General features: G+C 45.5%; 1 protein-coding gene across 1 annotated transcript in view; it reads right to left on the reverse strand.

The window, feature by feature from the left end:
- LOC130118339 (sodium- and chloride-dependent transporter XTRP3-like) overlaps positions 1 to 20,588 on the reverse strand; it is a 53,778-nt gene that overhangs the window by 20,541 nt on the left and 12,649 nt on the right. The window contains exons 7-8 of the mRNA XM_056286757.1: positions 20,121 to 20,283; positions 13,367 to 13,571 (exon numbers count right to left, since the gene is read on the reverse strand). Coding sequence (XP_056142732.1) covers positions 13,367 to 13,571; positions 20,121 to 20,283 — 368 coding nt within the window. The remainder of the gene's footprint in view (positions 1 to 13,366; positions 13,572 to 20,120; positions 20,284 to 20,588) is intronic.

Consider the following 20,588-nt stretch of genomic DNA (forward strand, 5'->3'; position numbering starts at 1 on the left):
CACCTGGCTAATATAGCCTAGTAGCAGACTACCCGGTTAATGTGGATAATGTGGTTCGTTCTATCCACATTAACCGCCCAAGCGGGTAGTGTGCAGACTACCTGGTTAATGTGCAGATAACCCGTTCTGGCGGGTAATGTGCACATTAACCGCCCCTTTGGGTAATCTGCACATTAACCAGGTAGTTCGCACATTAACCGTTTTTTCACATTACCCGTAACATATACACTCACCGGCCACTTTATTAGGCACACCTGTCCAACTGCTCGTTAACGCAAATTTCTAATCAGCCAATCACATGGCAGCAACTCAATGCGTTTAGGCATGTAGACATGGTCAAGACGATCTGCTGCAGTTCAAACCGAGCATCAGAATGGGGAAGAAAGGTGATTTAAGTGACTTTGAACGTGGCATGGTTGTTGGTGCCAGACGGGCTAGTCTGAGTATTTCAGAAACTGCTGATCTACTGGGATTTTCACACACAACCATCTCTAGGGTTTACAGAGAATGGTCCGAAAAAGAGAAAATATCCAGTGAGTGGCAGTTCTGTGGGCGAAAATGCCTTGTTGATGCCAGAGGTCGGAGGAGAATTGTAATGAATGAAAGGTCACGTGTTTAACTTGACCTACTCACGGATGTACGTGCAGTGCATGTGACGTATACAGGAAGTGAGAAGCGGATGTTATGAAGGTTGTATGTCGGATGAACGCTAGCAAAAGCTACACAGAGTTAAGAACCTACGAAGTCGGCTCTTTCTTGAATTATTCTTATGTCAGTAAGACAAGGCGTCTACGGACATTACATGGTGTCAGAATAGTCTGTGTATCGGAACACGAGCGGTCATGCCGAAGTTTAATCCGCCGAGTGAATTCAAGTTTGACTGCCCCGTTGAATGGCCGGAGTGGAGACAACGGTTTTCGCGCTTCAGGCTCGCGACAAAGCTGGATAAAGACGACGGGGAGATTCAAGTGAGTTCGCTGATTTATGCAATGGGCAGCGAGGCTGAAAAGATATTCAGCTCGTTTGACTTCGCGGCGGAGGGTGATAAAGTGGACTATGATATCGTACTGAAAAAGTTCGACGGCTACTTTATTCCCCGCCGTAACATCATACATGAGAGGGCGTGCTTCTATCAACGTAGCCAGCAGCCAGGAGAGACAGCGGAGATGTACATCCGGACATTGTATGAGCTGTCTGAACACTGTGAGTTTGGGGACAAGAGGGATGAACATATCAGAGATCGTCTGGTAGTGGGCATAAAAGATAAGGTGCTCTCCCGTCAGTTCCAGCTCACAGCGGACCTTACTCTGGTGAAAGTCATTGAACAAGTGCGCCAGGCGGAGGCAATAACAAAGCAGCTCAGCCTCCAAGCTAACCAACCAGAGGCCCTGCTGGCTAACGTCAATGTTGTCCGATGGCGGGACGAACGCCAAAACAAAAAGGGCGGACAGCGTCATGGTGGCGGCAGTCCGGCAACAAACAAAGTAGATGAATGCGGGAGGTGCGGCAAGACGCAGCACACCGATGAGCGGAAGTGTCCTGCAACGAACAGTAAGTGCAACAAGTGTCATAAAAAGGGACATTGGGAGCGTGTATGTCACTCTAAAGCGGTGAGAGAAGTCACTGAAGAGGTTAAACAGCTGTACTTTCTGGGAGAAGTTGGCAAAGAGAGCAGTCAGGAAGATTGGACTGTTAGTTTAACAATAAGTGATGTACCAATAACCTTTAAAATTGACACGGGGGCTGACGCTACTGTTATCAACCAAGGGACATTTAAAAAGCTGAAGCCAAACATAAAACTGGGACCTCCTGACACATGCTTCATAAGCCCAGGTGGAAACATCAGCTGCATAGGACAGTTTCAAGCCACAACCAACTACAAGGAGAAACAATACTCCTTTCCAGTGTATGTGATCAAGGGGAGAGGCAGCTGTCTGCTGAGTCGTCCAGAGGCAGTGGAGATGGGTCTAGTGAAGCGGATGAATGAGGTCAGTGGAGTTTTCGGTTCAAGTGGACTGCTGAAAACAGACCCAGTGAAAATAGCTCTGGTGGAGGGTGCCCAGCCATACGCGGTGCATACAGCCAGACGGATACCGCTGCCACTTGTACCACTGGTTAAGAAAGAACTGCAGCGCATGGAAAATGAGGGCATTATTGAAAAAGTGACTCAGCCCACAGAATGGTGCGCCGCTATGGTGCCGGTGCTGAAACCGAACAAGAAAGAGGTTCGCTGCTGCGCTGACCTCAGGAGGCTGAATCGAGCGGTGAAACGTGAGAAATACGTGCTGCCCACTATGGAGGAAATAATGCCAAGGCTCGCAGGGTCAAAGTTCTTCACAACGTTGGATGCAGCAAGTGGGTTTTACCAGATCCCCTTGCATGAAGACAGCAGGGGGCTCACCACTTTCATCACCCCATTTGGGAGGTATGCTTTCTGCCACCTTCCATTTGGTATAACGAGTGCTCCAGAGATTTTCCAGAGAAAGATGGCGGAAACTCTGACCGGGCTAGAGGGCACAGAGGTGTACATGGATGACATCCTTATACATGGAGAGACTGAGGAAATCCATGACCGGCGCCTAGCAGAGGCGCTGGGGGTCATTGAAACAGCAGGTCTCAAACTGAACCAAGCGAAATGCAAGTTCAAACAGAAACAAGTCCGCTTCCTTGGTCATATCATCAACGAGGCAGGCATCAGACCTGACCCGGACAAAGTGGCCGGAATAGAGAACTTTCCTCAGCCCCAGAACGTGACGGAACTCAAGAGGTTCCTCGGGATGGTGAACTATTTGGCAAAATACGTCCCAGAGCTGTCCACTGTAGGTCAGCCGCTTTATGGACTGCTTAAAGCAACGACAGAGTGGCTGTGGGGACCTGCACAGAACACAGCATTCCAAGACCTTAAAGCAGCACTCGCCACCGCCCCGGTACTCACCTTTTATGACGTCACTAAGGCTACGGTGGTGTCAGCAGATGCCAGCAGCTACGGGCTGGGGGGCGTTCTGCTCCAGCAGCACGGGGAACACTGGAAGCCCGTGGCCTACTGTTCCCGACGGCTGAGTGACGCAGAGACAAGGTACGCACAGATCGAGAAAGAGTGCTTAGCCAGCGTCTGGGCATGTGAAAGGTTCGAGAAGTACTTGTTTGGGCTTGACAATTTCAGACTTGTCACCGATCATAAACCACTTGTGCCCCTCATGAACAGCAAAGACTTGGATAATGTGCCCATTAGGTGCCAGAGACTGTTAATGAGGCTGATGCGTTTCAATGCAGTGGCTGAATACGCACCAGGCAAAACTTTAGCTGTGGCTGATGCACTCTCCAGAGGCCCAGAGCAGTGCTACGGAGATGGTGCTTCTCATGATGATGTTGCAGCGCACATTGATGCCATCGTGTGCCAGGTGCCTGCCACACCTCAAAGGATGCAGGAGATAAAACAGAGCACGGATGGGGATCTGCAGCTCCAGACAGTGTTGGGCTTCATCAGACACGGCTGGCCTGAGTATGTCGATAAAGTGCCGGAGACAGTCAGAGACTTTTATCAGGTGAGAGGGGAGTTATCTGAGGTAGATGGTTTAGTCATCAGAGGCAGTCGTATCGTCATTCCCACAGAGATGAGGGAGGTGATCTTAGACAGAATACACGACGGGCACCAGGGGATAGCTAAGTGCAGAGAGAGAGCTAGCCAGTCAGTGTGGTGGCCCAAAATGACAGAGCACATTACAACAAAGATACAGCAATGTCAATTCTGCAGAGAACACAAGAACACACAGAGAAAAGAGCCTTTAATGTCAAGTGAGCTCCCATCCAGACCATGGCAGAAAGTTGGCATAGACCTGTGTGAGTACAAAAAGCAAAACTACTTGATAGTGTCTGACTATTATTCCAGGTTTTTGGAGATCCTAAATCTACCAACAACTACTAGCAGTCAGGTTGTAGCTAGGCTGAAGGCTACATTTGAACGTTTTGGTATCCCTGAAATTGTAGTTAGTGATAATGGGCCACAGCTAGTTTCAGAAGAGATGAGGAGGTTCAGTGAGGATTATGATTTCATCCATGTGACTTCAAGCCCACACTACCCCCAGAGTAATGGACAGGCAGAGAGGGCTGTTCAGATAGCCAAAAGCATATTAAGGCAGGAAGACCCTCTCCTCGCCCTGTTGACATACAGAGCTACACCCTCTTCTTCCACTGGAGCCAGTCCAGCGGAATTGCTCATGGGTAGGAGACTCAGAACCACCTTACCCACATTGCAGCATAACCTGAAACCGGCCTGGCCTAAAGAGGAACTGATCAAAACCGCTGACGCCGCAGCCAAATCGAGGCAGGCTTTCTACTACAACCGCAGGAACGGCGTGCGGACACTGCGCCCACTGAACTCGGGTGACGCAGTACTCACCAAACCTGATGGACAGAAAACATGGACAATGCCAGCAGTTGTTCACAGTCAGAGCTCCACTCCCAGATCCTACATAGTGGAGACAGCTCAAGGTGAACATTACAGAAGGAACAGGCGCCACCTGTTGGCCACACCCAAAACACTCACCTCTGTCAGCAGGGATCCTGACCATGTCACTCCAGGGGAGAGTGGAAACACGGATGAGTCCCGAGCAGCAGAAATGCCAACTTCCACACCATATGTTACTCGCTCTGGCAGGGTGAGCAAGCCTGCAATCCGGCTGGATTTGTGAGGCGTATGGACTTGTGTACTGTGGGAGATTTTTAATTTTTTGTGAAAAGGGGGGTGATATACAGGTTAAAATTGTTGGCAGTAAATGTTCAGAGAAATGTTTAGAAAATAATCTTAGAGGGGGAGATGTAATGAATGAAAGGTCACGTGTTTAACTTGACCTACTCACGGATGTACGTGCAGTGCATGTGACGTATACAGGAAGTGAGAAGCGGATGTTATGAAGGTTGTATGTCGGATGAACGCTAGTAAAAGCTACACAGAGTTAAGAACCTACGAAGTCGGCTCTTTCTTGAATTATTCTTATGTCAGTAAGACAAGGCGTCTACGGACATTACAAGAATGGCCAGACTCGTTCGAACTGATAGAAAGGCAACAGTAACTCAAATAACCACTCATTACAACCGAGGTATGCAGAAGAGCATCTCTGAACGCACAACACGTCGAACCTTGAGGCAGATGGGCTACAGCAGCAGAAGACCACGCCGGGTGCCACTCCTGTCAGCTAAGAACAGGAAACTGAGGCTACAATTCGCACAGGCTCACCAAAATTGGACAATAGAAGATTGGAAAAACGTTGCCTGGTCTGATGAGTCTCGATTTCTGCTGCGACATTCGGATGGTAGGGTCAGAATTTGGCATCAACAACATGAAAGCATGGATCCATCCTGCCTTGTACCAACGGTTCAGGCTGGTGGTGGTGGTGTAATGGTGTGAGGGATATTTTCTTGGCACACTTTGGGCCCCTTAGTACCAATTGAGCATCGTGTCAACGCCACAGCCTACCTGAGTATTGTTGCTGACCATGTCCATCCCTTTATGACCACAGTGTTCCCATCTTCTGATGGCTACTTCCAGCAGGATAACGCGCCATGTCATAAAGCTCGAATCATCTCAGACTGGTTTCTTGAACATGACAATGAGTCCACTGCACTCAAATGGCCTCCACAGTCACCAGATCTCAATCCAATAGAGCACCTTTGGGATGTGGTGGACCGGGAGATTCGCATCATGGATGTGCAGCCGAGAAATCTGCAGCAACTGCGTGATGCTATCATGTCAATATGGACCAAACTCTCTGAGGAATGTTTCCAGTACCTTGTTGAATCTATGCCAAGAAGGATTAAGGCAGTTCTGAAGGCAAAAAGGGGTCCAACCCGGTACTAGCAAGGTGTACCTAATAAAGTGGCCAGTGAGTGTATATCAGCAGTAGAAAGCCCTTCGTCACAAGACGGCGACAGAGTTGGGCTGGAGTTGAGCTGACAATATTTGACCACAACATCTACGTAGATGACCTTGTAGCGTTATGTTTGTACTGACCTGCATTCCGTACTTACAGAGTAGTCACGTGATCATGCAGCCTAGGGGTGGCATTATACGCACAGCTACATGCCTGTACACTGTACCTGAGTTCCCCTGCAATGATTATTAAATGTTAAGCCTAGACGCTAACACTGCCTCCATGCGAGTCATTCTACATGGTGTCAGAAGTGAAACCTGATACTTTCCCGACTCGAAAGGTACATAGTTAGATCCGACGCCTTGTTCAGCAAAGTGAGTTCAGTTAGCGGCACTGGCTAACTAACGTAGCCGTTCCCTCTGCACGCAAGGAACTCCACAAAGACGAAAGAAGATAAAGCTCGCTAAAAGGACGACAATGGCAGACGAATTTCGGCGACCAGACCCTCTTACCTTCGATGGTAATGTAGCAGAGAATTGGCGCATATTCGAGTAGGAATATGACATATTTATCGCCGCAGCGCACAGTGACAAACCGGCCAAAACGCAAGCATACATACTGCTAAATTTAGCAGGAGAAGAGGCGATCGAACGGGAACGCTCATTCACGTATTTACCAGCGGTGCTAGCAGAAGATGGGGTCGTCATAAGGCGGGCAGAGACACGAGAAGACCTGGAATGTTTGAAAAGAAAATCCAGGGAAATTTGCAACCCTCAGACAAACATCACCATGGAGAGGCCTTCCTTCAACGCCAGAAACCAGAAACATGGGGAAACAGTGGAAGCATATGTGAGTACACTCAGGATCAATTCTAAAAGCTGTAATTTCGGAGTTCTCCAGGAGGAGCTGATCAGAGACCGTTTAGTGTGTGGCATTACCAGTGATAGTGTCAGAAAAGCACTACTCAAGGAAAGTGAGCTAACTCTAGCTAAGGTATGTGTCAAATAAGCGAACTAGCTGAGCAACACAGCAAAACTCTGACCACTCCAATGCATGCCCCAGTCAGCGTGGCTGCTGTCCAATATCCAAAAGCCTTTAGAAAAAAGCAGAAGGGAGTCAGATTAACGTCGCAGAGTGAACAAACTTCAACAACCGGGATCACCAACTGCAGAAATTGCGGTGGAAATCACCCACCAAGGGAGTGTCCGGCATACAGGCAGCAGTGCCACAACTGCAACAAATATAACCATTTCAAAAGGTACTGCAGATCCACTAGACAAGCCCGTGCGTACAAACCTGTCAATCATCTGGTCACAGCAGAGGACTCAGACAGCAGCGATGGTTCATGTAGATGGACTATCACTAGACACTAGAGAAATCAGCACAATCAACCTGGAGAACATAAAGAACAAAAAGGAGATCTATTGCTCCATCACAGTGAATGGCAAACCATTGAAACTAAAAGTAGACACTGGGGCCAAGTGTAATGTCATCTCCTCAGACACTTACAACTTCGTGAAACAGGTAGAGAAAATCGACAAGACACAGACAGCCAAACTAGTTGCATACGGTGGAACCGTGATCCGCACAGAAGGCACTGCACTGCTAAACTGTCAAATGAGGATGCAGACACACACACTGCAGTTCCATGTGATGAAAAACAATGTCCAACCACTACTTGGCCTACCAGACTGCCTAAAGATGGACTTAACACTCTAAACAACGATGTATATCAAGTTGACGTCAGCGAGGATTCAACATTTTCACAAAAAATATTCTCTGAATATGCTGACCTGTTCAACGACGAGATTGGCTCACTACCAGTAACATACACAATGAAAGTCGATCCAAATGTCATACCTGTCGTGAGGCCACCAAGGCGCATCCCCGTAGCGATGAAGGACAAAGTCAAAAAAGAGCTGGATCAGATGGTGACATTGGGAGTAATCACACCAATGACAGAGCCCACAGAATGGGTTTCTGCAATGGTTGCCACACACAAGAAGGACACTGACAACATTCGCATATGCATCGATCCACATGACTTGAATGAAGCTTTAATGCACCCTCACCATCCTATGCGCACGGTCGAAGAGATGGCTACACAAATGTCTGACGCCACTGTGTTTTCGGTGCTGGATGCAAAAAGTTCATTCTGGCAAATCAAACTAGACACAGAATCCTCCATCTGAACAACATTTGCCACACCCCTGAGGAGGTTCAGATTCCTGAGAATGCCCTTTGGAATCAGTCTGCATCAGAGGTCTTCCAACGAGCGATGGAGCAGGTCTTCACAGGCTATCCATGTGCGATCATCGTCGATGACATCATCGTGGGCGGCAACGGAGTAGTGGAACATGATGCCAACCTCAAAGAGGTCTTGGACAGGGCTCGGAAAGTGAAGCTCAGACTGAATCCGGTGAAATGCAGGTTCAGACTCAAACAGGTGAGCTACGTGGGACACATCTTCACAGACCAGGGACTCAAAGCTGACCCTACGAAGATAAAAGCAATCGCTGAGATACCCCCACCTGAAGACAAGGCTGCTCTTCAGAGATTCTTAGGAATGACAACATACCTTGGAAAGTTCACCCCTAACTCCAGCAAACTGTCTGCACCACTCCGCCAGCTGCTGCAGCGTGACGTAGCCTGGTGTTGGGAAAAGGAACACGAAGATGCATTCAACAGACTGAAGGCCCACATATCAAGCCCTCCGGTGCTGAAATACTACAACGTGAGAAAGACTGTCACACTCACCTGTGATGCATCACAGTATGGCCTTGGTGCAGCTTGCCTATAGGGAGGCGAACCCATAGCATATGCCTCGCGCACCTTGACGGAGACTGAGACAAGATATGCACAGATAGGAAAGGAGCTGCTGGCGGTGGTGTTTGCATGTTTCAAGTTCTATGACTGTCTACGGCAAGCCAATCACAGTCGAAACCGACTATCAGCCCCTCATCACAATCCTGAACAAACCAATCCACACCGCACCAGCGTGTCTGCAACGCATGATGCTGAAGCTGCACAAGTTCAACTTGACGCTTGTATACAAGAAAGGGAAGTTCATGTACTTGGCTGACACGCTGTCTCGTGCACCAAGGAAGAGCACATCACCGCATCAAACTGAACAGAACGACTTCGAAGTGATGGCAGTCCAGCCCATTCTCATCAAATCGCCTGAAGGAGCTGCGACAACACACAGCTGCAGACTCTTCAATGCAAGCTCTCTGCCGCACTATAAAGCAAGGATGGCCCGACCGAGCAAGCAGTAATGCAGCCGCTGCAAGACCATTCTTTGCATCCCGGGATGAGCTCACCATCGACGATGACATTGTAATGAAAGGAACAAGAGTGGTCATTCCCCAAACACTACAGTCTGAGAACCTGACCATTCTAGACAAAGGACATCCTGGGGCCAAAGCAATGAAACGCAGAGCACGTGATGTTGCATTCTGGCCATCCGTGGCAAAGGATGTTGAGAACATGGTCCAAGCCTGCAGTGTGTGCAACAGTCTAAAAGGACATCAACAGAAAGAGCCACTGCAACCCACCCTAATCCCAGAACTGCCCTGGTCCACCGTCGCCACAGACATCTTCGAGTGGAACAGTCACCACTACCTGGTCTTGGTCGACTCATACTCAGGGTGGTTTGAAATCGATCCACTTAAAAGCCTCTTTTCACAAAGTGTGGTCAACAAGCTAAAGCAGCCCTTCTCAGTCCATGGTGCCCCTGACACTGTCTTTTGAGAAAATGGCACCCAGTTCTCCAGTCAGACTTTTCGTGAGTTTGCCACAACCTGGGGTTTCCACCACGTCACCAGCAGTCCTGAATACCGACAAGCAAACGGCCTGCCAGAACGGGCAGTTTGAAGCGCAAAGAGGCTGCTTGAAACTTCAGAGAGAGATGGGACATATCTAATTCTGAATCTGCTGAACATTCGGAACGTGCCACGAGATACAACCCTGGGCTCTCCCGATCAGCGTCTCCTATCTAGGAGAACATGCATCACCCTACCTGCCAGCCAGCAGCTGTTGGCGCCATCGTCAAAGGGCACTGTAACGGTCTGGGCTCAGCTGTCAAAGAAACGGGGAATGCAGAAAGCACACTATGACAAGTCACAACACTCCACTGCCTGCACTGGAACCGTCCCAAATGGTCCATCTTCAGACTACAAAGGGACATGACAAGATCGGAGTGATCAAAAGGAAGTGCAACGAACCTAGATCTTACATCGTTGAATAGGAAGGAAAGGAATACCGGAGAAACTGACGGCACATTCTGCCAGTATCCAAACCTCAACATATCCTCGACCAAAATTAACACATTCCATCAGTACTTACCAGAGAGCAAGACAAGGATGGCACTCAAGTGGAACACATTCCATCAGTACTCACTAGAGAGCCAGACCATGGCACTCAAGCGACCACTGAAGAGCCACCACCAGTCATGGAGCCACCTGGACAATCTCAATTCCCCTATATCACAAGATCTGGGAGGATTTCAAAGCCCAACCCAAAATACACTGAATGAAGAATGCATGGACACAAGAACTGACTTGCCTTGTTGGTTGAAATGTTAAATGGTAAATTCTACCTACCATCGTAAGTATACTTCTCTTGTTGTTGAAATGTTTAATGTTACATTAACAGAGATTTGCTTCCTTCGCAGAGTTACATGTCAGGCATAGTTCGTGCAAGACCAGCACAAGATAGCCAGTACTGCTTTGCTAAATATAAGCTACTTTGAAACACAGTGAACATTTTGAAAACATAATTACAGCTCTGAACTAAAGAAGCAGGATGTAGATAACCTTGTAGCATTATGTTTGTACTGACCTGCATTCCGTACTTACAGAGTAGTCACGTGATCATGCAGCCTAGGGGCGGCATTATACACACAGCTACATGCCTGTACACTGTATCTGAGTTCCCCTGCAATGATTATTAAATGTTAAGCCTAGACGCTAACACTGCCTCCATGCGAGTCATTCTACAATCTATATGTTCATTTTGATTTTACCAGAACTGAGTTGTGCCAAAAATAAATGGGCCTGCAGCAGCTACCCTGAATTCAGAGGACTGGTGTGGTTTCTACAAGATATAGCCAAGAAAAGGGGGTTACACACATACAGTGCATCCGGAAAGTATTCACACCCCTTCACTTTCCCCACATTTTGTTATGTTACAGCCTTATTCCAAAATGGATTAAATTCCTTTTTTTTCTCATCAATGTACACACAATACCCCATAATGACAAAGTGAAAAGGGTTTTGTAGAAATTTTTGCAAATTTATTAAAAATAAAAAACTGAAATATTGCATATACATAAGTATTCACACCCTTTGCTATCACACTCAAAATTGAGCTCAGGTTCATCCTGTTTCCACTGATCATCCTTGAGATGTTTCTACATCTTGATTGGAGTCCACCTGTAGTAAATTCAATTGATTGGACATGATTTGGAAAGGCACACACCTGTCTACATAAGGTCCCACTGTTAACAGTGCATGTCAGAGCATAAACCAAGCCATGAAGTCAAAGGACTTGTCTGTGGACCTCCGAGACAGGATTGTATTGAGGCACAGATCTGGGAAAGGGTACAAAAAAATTTCTACAGCTTTGAAGGTCCCAAAGAGCACAGTGGTCTCCATCATTCGTAAATGGAAGAAGTTTGGATCTACCAGGACTCTTCCTAGAGCTGGCTGCCCAGCCAAACTGAGCAATTGGGGGAGAACGGCCTTGGTCAGGGAGGTGACCAAGAACCTGATGGTCACTCTGACAGAGCTCCAGCGTTCCTCTGTGGAGATGGGAGAACCTTCCAGCACTCCACCAATCAGGCCTTTATGGTAGAGTGGCCAGACGGAAGCCTCTGCTCAGTAAACGGCACATGACAGCCTGCTTGGAGTTTGCCAGAAAGCACCTCAAGGACTCTCAGACTATGAGAAACAACATTCTCTGGTCTGATGAAACCAAGATTGAACTCTTTGGCCTGAATGCCAAACGTCACGTCTGGAGGAAACCAGGCACCTCTCATCACCTTGCCAATACCATCCCTACAGTGAAGCATGGTGGTGGCGGCATCATGCTGTGGGGATGTTTTTCAGCGGCAGGAACTGGGAGACTAGTCAGGATCGAGGGAAAGATGAATGGAGCAAAGTACAGAGAGATCCTTGATGAAAACCTGCTCCAGAGTGCTCAGTAACTCAGACTGGGGCGAAAGTTTACCTTTCAGCACGACAACGACCCTAAGCACACAGCCAAGACAATGAAGGAGTGGCTTCGGGACAAGTCTGCAAATGTCCTTGAGTGGCCCAGCCAGAGCCCAGACTTGAACTCCATTGAACATCTCTGGAAAGACCTGAAAATAGCTGTGCAGCGACGCTCCCCATCTAACCTTACAGAGCTCGAGAGGATCTGCAGAGAAGAATGGGAGAAATACCCCAAATATAGGTGTGTCAAGCTTGTAGCTTCATACCCAAGAAGACTTGAGGCTGTAATTGCTACCAAGGGTGCCTCAACCAAGTACTGAGTAAAGGGTGTGAATACCTATATACATGCAATATTTCAGTTTTTTATTTTTAATAAATTTGCAAAAATTTCTACAAAACCTTTTTCGCTTTGTCATTATGGGGTATTGTGTGTAGATTGATGAGAAAAAAAAAGGAAATGTAATCCATTTTGGAATAAGGCTGTAACATAACAAAATGTGGGGAAGGTGAAGGGCTGTGAATACTTTCCGGATGCACTGTAGTCCTTCAGCATAATTATTTCATAACATCATTGAAAGAGTAAGTAAGCACTCATTATTAACCTGTCTCCACCCACTTCAATTTTGAATAAGGTGAAGAGAAGGAGTCAAGAACAAGAAAAGAAGGGTGGACTGAAAGTTGCAGTGTTGTTTTAGAACACATATCTACCCACAGAGTTCGGCTAAAACCGGCATGCCACACAGCTAATCTTTTATTGGTTGAATGTGTTGAACCCCAGATGTGTTGCCTATGTAAAACTGAAACCGAGGAGGCGTCCGGGTGGCATAGCGGTCAATTCCGTTGCCTACTAACGGGGCTCTTCGGTTCGAATCCCCATGTTACCTCCGGCTTGGTTGGGCGTCCCTACAGACACAATTGGCTGTGTCTGCGGGTGAGAAGCCAGAAGTGGGTATGTATCCTGGTTGCTGCACTAGCACCTCCTCTGGTCGGTTGGGGTGTGTGTTCGGGGGGGGGGGACTGGGGGGAATAGCGTGATCCTCTCATGCGCTACATCCCCCTGGTGAAACTCCTCACTGTCAGGTGCAAAGAAGTGGCTGGCGACTCCACATGTATCGGAGGAGACGTGGTAGTCTGCAGCCCTCCCCAGATTGGCAGAGGGGGTGGAGTGGCGACCGGGATGGCTCGGAAGAGTGGGGTAATCAGACGGATATAATTGGGGTGAAAAAAAAAACAAAAACAAAAAAAAAACAAAGCACAAAAAACTGTGAAACTGTATTTTCTTACCGTTGAAAGTCTCATTGCTCAGATTTTGAGATAAGACCCTAAAGTCTCGTAGAGGAGTGATGATGGCAGTGATGTTGCCCACCATACTGCCCATGCCTAACAGCAATAACATGGCGAAGTAAAGCACTGACCACAGCTGAGATAATGGCATGTTTCTGATGGCTTCGCTGTACACAATGAAGGCCAGGCCTGTACCTTCAGCAGCCTAGAAAAAGAGCAACAGAGAGAAAGAGAGAGAGAGAGAGAGAGAGAGAGAGAGAGAGAGAGAGAGAGAGAGAGAGAGAGAGCGAAAGTAAAAGAGGACAAAAAATAGAGCAGATTTGTTTATGTTAAGTATCATTTTAAATAACATTATAATATACATCTTCATCTATATAGTTTAATGCTACCAAGCTCTAACAGAGTCCTATAACTTGTGCAGGCTTTAAGAAGGGCAAATCCTCAACTTTAAATAAATGAGCTTAAAACAATTATAAAGTGATTCGTCAACAGGCTGTTGTTATCAGTGGGGGGCTTTTATTAAGACACAAATGGGAAATGCAAGTTTCCTATTTTATTTAATTAATTTATTAGTGCATTATTAATTTCATTATTTTAATTACTTTATTTAATTGGTTATTAAAGATTAACTTTCAGTGTAATAGTATCAACCAATTACAATAACCCCCCCCCCGCCTTCCTGGCTTTTGAGAGTCAAAGTTTAGTGGGTAAACTTTCAACCATCGTTTCAAGAGTTAATATTTATGTTATGATGTTTTAAATTGGGCAGCAACGGTGGCGCAGTACGTAGCGTGGTTGCCTCACAGCAAGAAGGTCCTGGGTTCGAGCCCCGGGGTAGTCCAACCTTGGTGGTTCATTCCGGGTCGTCCTATGTGTGGAGTTTGCATGTTCTCCCCATGTCGGCGTGGGTTTCCTCCAGGGGCTCCGGTTTCCTCCCACAGTCCAAAGACATGTAAGTCAGGTGAATTGGCCATACTAAATTGTCCCTAGGTATGAATAGGTGTGTGCGTGGGTGTGTGTGTGTGTGTGTGTGTGGTGTGGGGGGGGGGCCTGTGATGGCCTAGCGGCCTGTCCAGTGTGTCTCCCCACCTGCTGCCCAATGACTGCTGGAATAGGCTCCAGCATCCCCGCGACCCTGAGAGCAGGATAAGCGGGTCAGATAATGAATGGATGGATGTTGTAAATTGGATTTTTATTGTACAGCGAAGGATATTTATTTTTTATGACCAGTGAGAGGAAAACAGTATGTATAGTTATTGCAATGTTATCTTATCTGTATTATTAGTCATCCCAGGATTGTAACTTATAAAATTCTTGGCAAGAAAATGAATGACTATTTGTTCTCTACTAATCTCTTTGACAGCCTCTGAGTTGTTCCAAGGGTTAAAATGTATCCTGCAATATATACAAAACGTTTATTTTAAATGAAACAATTAAAATGAATATTACATTGCATTTTTTGTTAACAAGCCAGCATAGTCCTGCTTATTTCAAACTGCCCCTTCCATTTAAAACAGTTTAATTGTGGCCCACTTCTTTTTACTCTGATTGACAGATTCTACATCCAATCAGGGCTAGAGGTCAACCTGTACCTGGCTACCTTTTCTGGTTTAACCCAAGTAAATGTTATTTTGTTATCTGATGTAATGTTTTCAGATTTTTTTTAATTTTATTACTTCATTTATTTTTAAGTTTTGTTGTCTGATTTGGTTTTTTGTTTACTTGTTCTGACTCCTGAGGCCTATACTACGAAGCAAGTTCAGCATACACAGGCTATAAGCCTAACAACCACAATCGTACATAAGCGGTTTCACGACGGTGGTTATCAAGCTATGAGCACGTTCACGTGAAAGAGGCGGTGTTTGCACCATATGACCAGTCGCAAACGTACAAGTCTGCCAGAGCTGCATATTTTAAACAAGAAGAGCAAACTATAATATTAACAAATATGAAGAATTGAAAAATATAATCCAGGCTAAAAGCAACACGGTTGCTGTTGCTAAAGTTAACATAGACCCGACAAAGGCCTTTGACTCGGTTGACTGCCAGGCTCTGTGGTGCATACTATCAATATATGGCTGCCCTGACAAATATATCAGAATATTGAAGCTTCATATGATGGCATGTCAGTCACAGTACTCAGCAACAGCAGCTCTGAGTCAGTGCCCTTCACTGCGGAAACGGGTCAAACAGGGATGCATCATCACACTCACCCTGTTTGCCATCTTTTTTCTTTTTTGGGGGGATTTTTTCCCCCTTTTTCTCCCCAATTGTACTGGCCAATTACCCCACTCTTCCGAGCTGTCCTGGTCCATGCTCCACCCACTTTGCAGATCCGGGGAGGGCTGCAGACTACTCCATGCCTCCTCTGATACATGTGGAGTCGCCAGCCGCTTCTTTTCAGCTGACAGTGAGGAGTTTTGCCAGGGGGACGTAGCGCGTGGGAGGATCATGCTATTCCCCACAGTTTCCCCTCCCCCCCGAACAGACACTCCGACCGACCAGAGGCGTTAGTGCAGCGACCAGGACACATACCCAATCTGGCTTCCCACTCGCAGACACGGCCAATGTGTCTGTAGGGACACCCGACCAAGCCGGAGGTAACATGGGAATTTGAACCAGCGATCCCCGTGTTGGCAGGCATCGGAATAGACCACCATGCCACTTGATGCCCTGTTTGCCATCTTTATTGCTGCCATACTCCATTTCGTTGGTGAAGAGCTGCCACAGGGGATCACAATCCTGTACAGAACTGATGGCAGGCTCGTCAACCTTAATAGGTTCAAGGCCAAGAGCAAAGTCTGCAGCGCCACCATCATGGAGCCTCAGTATGCAGATGACAACGCTATCGCAGCATACTCCACAAAAGACCTCAAGGACATTTTGAATGACTTTTCCAAGGTATACAGAACCCTGGGTCTAGCATTAAACATCAAGAAGACCCGGGCCCTATATCAGCCTCCACCCAACCAGCCATCTACCCAGCCCACCATAAAAGTAGAAAACAAAATTCTTGAAAATGTTGATCACTTCCCCCACCTCAGCAGCCTTCTCTACTCAAAAGCTAACATTGATTCTGAGGTCAACTATCTCCTGAGTTGTGCCAGTGGCGCTTATGCCAGACTCAGGAAAAGAGTCTTTGAAGACCGACACCTAAAGGCCCAAACAAAACTCCTGGTCTACAGAGCTGTTGTACAGAGCAATACCACCAAAGATCCTTATGAAAGATCCTGAGGATCAGCTGGAAGGACAGATGCACCAACATCAGAGTTCTGGAAGAAGTCAATATGACTAGCATCACCACCACCATAATTCAGCACCAACTCCAATGGATAGGCCACGTCATCCACATGTCCAACACACGGTTCCCCAAATAGATACTGTACTCCCAGCTGAAGAAAGGTCAGCAAGCTCCCGGCGGGCAAAATAAACATTTCAAGGACAACATCTAGACCAGTTTGAAGAAATTCAACATCACATCGAGCAACTGGGAACAGATTACACTGGATAGGCGCACCTGGAAGAAATAGATGCAGGAAGGAGCTGAAATGAAACTCTACTGTGCCGCAGAGAAAAAGCAACAGCACCACAAGGAGAGAGAGAAAAAGGCTCCACCACCACCACCAACCTCCACCACATTCCCCTGTCCACACTGCACCAAGGTATGTGGGTCGCAGATCGGCCTCTACAGCCATCTGAAGACCCACAAGTAGACAACCAAATGGAGAGGACAGTCATACTCCCTTCAAGTGACCGCCGTCCGCTGATGATGAAGCACATAACTTCAAAGTGTCACACTGGCAACATATGGCTCAAGAAGCTGACAAAGATAAGCCATATACTCCACTGAGAATCTATATAGATACTCATCAGGAAAAGCCAAAGGCTTTTTTCGGTCTCTAAAAACTCTTGCCTTCCTTGACACTGAAAACCCAGGGTTAAACCTGAAGTTATTTTGCTAACCCCAAATCCTGCTTCATAGTATAGGTCTCTGATATGCTGTTTTGGTTTCAGATATGTTTATTTGTTTTGAGCCTCAGAGCAACCTTACACATATTATCCTATAATCCACACAAATTTTGAGCAACAATCATAAAAAAAAAGCTGATTCAGGCCTGTTTTTCCAACTGAGATAAACTGTTAATTATATCCAAGCTACTCTGGCATGACCCTAATGTGGCCGAAATGCTATTACCGGTCTGTTTACAAATATCAGATCCAGAGTCCTATACTACAGAGCAGGATTTGGGGTTAGCGAGGTAGCTTTAGGTTTCACCCTGGGTTTTCAGTGTCACAATGATGGTTCCCTTTTTACCAGGTACATCACCATGGTGACTTATGCTGCACACCTAACCTGCTCCGGAGCAGGTTATGTGCGAGATAACAGATCAACACATATAAAAGCACCACCTACTAACCAATAAATTCTCTTTGAAAATGGCATCACCATTCCTAGAAGATCCCATGGACCTCGGTGTGCGAATAGTGAGAGGGTCTCTCAAGAAGGTAAGAGTTTTTAGAGTCTGACAAAACCCTTTGGCTTTCCCTGACGGGTATCTATATAAGATATAGATTCTCTGCGGAGGGAATGGCTTATCTTTGTCAGTTTCTTGAGCTGTAAATTGCCACTGCAACACATCAAAATCGTGCGCTTACAGTCCTGCAGACTTTATGCATTGGCTTGCATTTTTTTGGTACAGGTACTTTTATGTATGCTGTGGGTAATGTGGTGAAGCTAAGAAAAAACACGTTCAAGAGCATAATTCGCAAGGTGGTTCTTGCTCTAACAGAGCTACTTGATGCGTTTGTTGTGTTCCCAGACCACTTGCCCATGCAGTCTATAAAAGAGGGCTTTCATTAAATAGCAGGTAGACAACTCAAGTTGACTACTTGATCTATAAATAATATAGATCCTATGACATTTACTTTTGTATATTGAATGCAGCTTACTCCTTTCATAGGGTTTCCCAGAGTGATCTGTGCCATTGATTGCACCCATATTCCAATCACAGCATGTCCAGGTGAGAATGAAGGTCATTTGTCAGTCGCAAGTCATTCCATATCATCAATGTGAATGATAAATAAGGATACTCATCGTTTGAGCATACTGGCTCATTGCCTGCATGGACACTAAGCCTTTGCAGCTGAAAGAATAAGGCTAAAGTTGTCTGACATGCCATGAGAATACATCTTAAGCAACACATTAATTTAATGGAATACACAATTGTGATTATAGTCAGATGTACTAGTGCCTTAATGATGGGGCAGTGACATTGATAAGCCTATTAACTTACATATTCACACAGTCGGCAATGTTTTGCCAGCCTTCCTTCCTGCCTTTGGCAGCAGCAATTGTGTTTATTTTAGCCTGGATTATATTTTTAAATTCTTCATATTTGTTTAATATTATATTTTGCTTATATTGTGTCAGATATGCGGCTCTGGTGGACTTGTCCATGTTTGTGATTGGTCATATGGTGCAAACACCGCCTCCTTTATGTGAATGTGCTCATAGCTAGATTGGGAAAACCTGGGTTGACTGAATGAGTTGATAACCACCATCGTGACACCACTTATGCGTGCTTGTGGTTGTTAGGCTTAGTGAAGCCAGCTAACGAAAAGATATCCTGGGTACAGTGAACTTGCTTCGTAGTGTAGGCCTCAGGTCTTCCAGTTTTCGCTGTTTGCCTCTCTTCAAATTGCTACAAGTGGCGTTTAGTGTAAATGTTAACCATTTTACGTAAGCAACAAATTATATAAACTGTGTCCATACAATAATTTTAGGTCACTTAGGTTGCCAAACTAAGAGCTCTTAGTCATTCTTTGGACTAAGGAAAAGTTAAATGGTAATGTTCGTTAGTGTTGCTGCTCCTAGACTATGAAACAGCCTTCCTCCTGATAGATTCAGTGTCAACAAACACATTTAAGAATTTTTATCTTGTTTGATATTTTATTGGTTGTACTATGGTTTATCTCTCATGCTGCTATTGGATAATTTTTTTATTGTTATACGCCACAGGTTTTATTGTCATTTTGTTTTATGTGCTTGATTGTAAAGCACTAAAACACATCAGTCCAGAAAGGTGCTATAGAATACAAGTAATATTTGATCAAGAAATGTCGGTGAAACCCAGAGTCAAAGACTACAAAGAAGTGTGAACGGCAAACTTTTGGTAAACTTAAATTAAGAGTGATTGCTAGGCCTAAAGGAAAAGTTGAGAAAATGGTAGAAAAAAATAGAAGGCACATTCACAGACTGACAAATCACAGTAGATTTGACATATTAAAGGCAAATGTGCAGGTATTGTGATTTGAGCAGCTTGAATGGAGAGGGGGATTGCAGGTTGGATACAGAAGGTTTGTTTCTTGGTCAACTTTATATTTTCTTAAGTGAGCTTACTCTATTTATATTCACTTACATAAATTATACTCCAATTTAAGTCTCTAATATGCTTCATATAATTGTAAGTGTTGTCATGAAATATCACATCTCACAACTCGACTAATCATTACACGTTGAGGGCATTAATCATTAATCCCCTCCTTTCCTTTACATTAGGAAATATCATTTTCTGATTCTGTTATCTTTAAGTTTTTTTTTTTTTAGACAGTGATGCCTACAACAATAACGTGAAATGGATTGGAGTAATAATATCATCACTTACACAAATCTATAGTTATAATTTCAAGATATCATTTATCATCTTCTCTCCAAGATATTTCTTATAAAATATGTGTATAATGAGGAACATACGGTGTCCAGCTCAGCCTCCAGATTACAGGGTTTCAGACTGTCGGCCAGGTCAGCAAACTGCTCTGGATGTGTTTCGTTAAGCTTCTCAATCCAGCTGTGGACATTTGTCACGTTGATTGTGTCTTCTGCTAGATCGAAGGTGTTCAGCAGCAGTATGCGAGTCCTGAAAGAGAACAAAAAGACAATTACTCAAGATTAGAGCAAAAGCTTAAACCTGATCTGCATTGTGTGTATTTATCACTTCCAATATTTGGTCAATAACTATCAATATCATTCTGTAAATTATGTTAGATGTCAAAGCAAATGACATCTAAGGAAACCAAGTACACTTTATTATTGTCAGCTACAACACAAGAATGTACAAATAGCTGTCAACTAATAGTCCAGATTAGTAAGTATGTGTTTGTTAATGCCTTTCTTTAGCACATTTGTTTCTAAGTTTAAATTATAATTTCTGTCAGTTAGCAA

Source organism: Lampris incognitus, chromosome 9, assembly GCF_029633865.1.
Source record: "Lampris incognitus isolate fLamInc1 chromosome 9, fLamInc1.hap2, whole genome shotgun sequence".
Taxonomy (NCBI): Eukaryota; Metazoa; Chordata; class Actinopteri; order Lampriformes; family Lampridae; genus Lampris; species Lampris incognitus.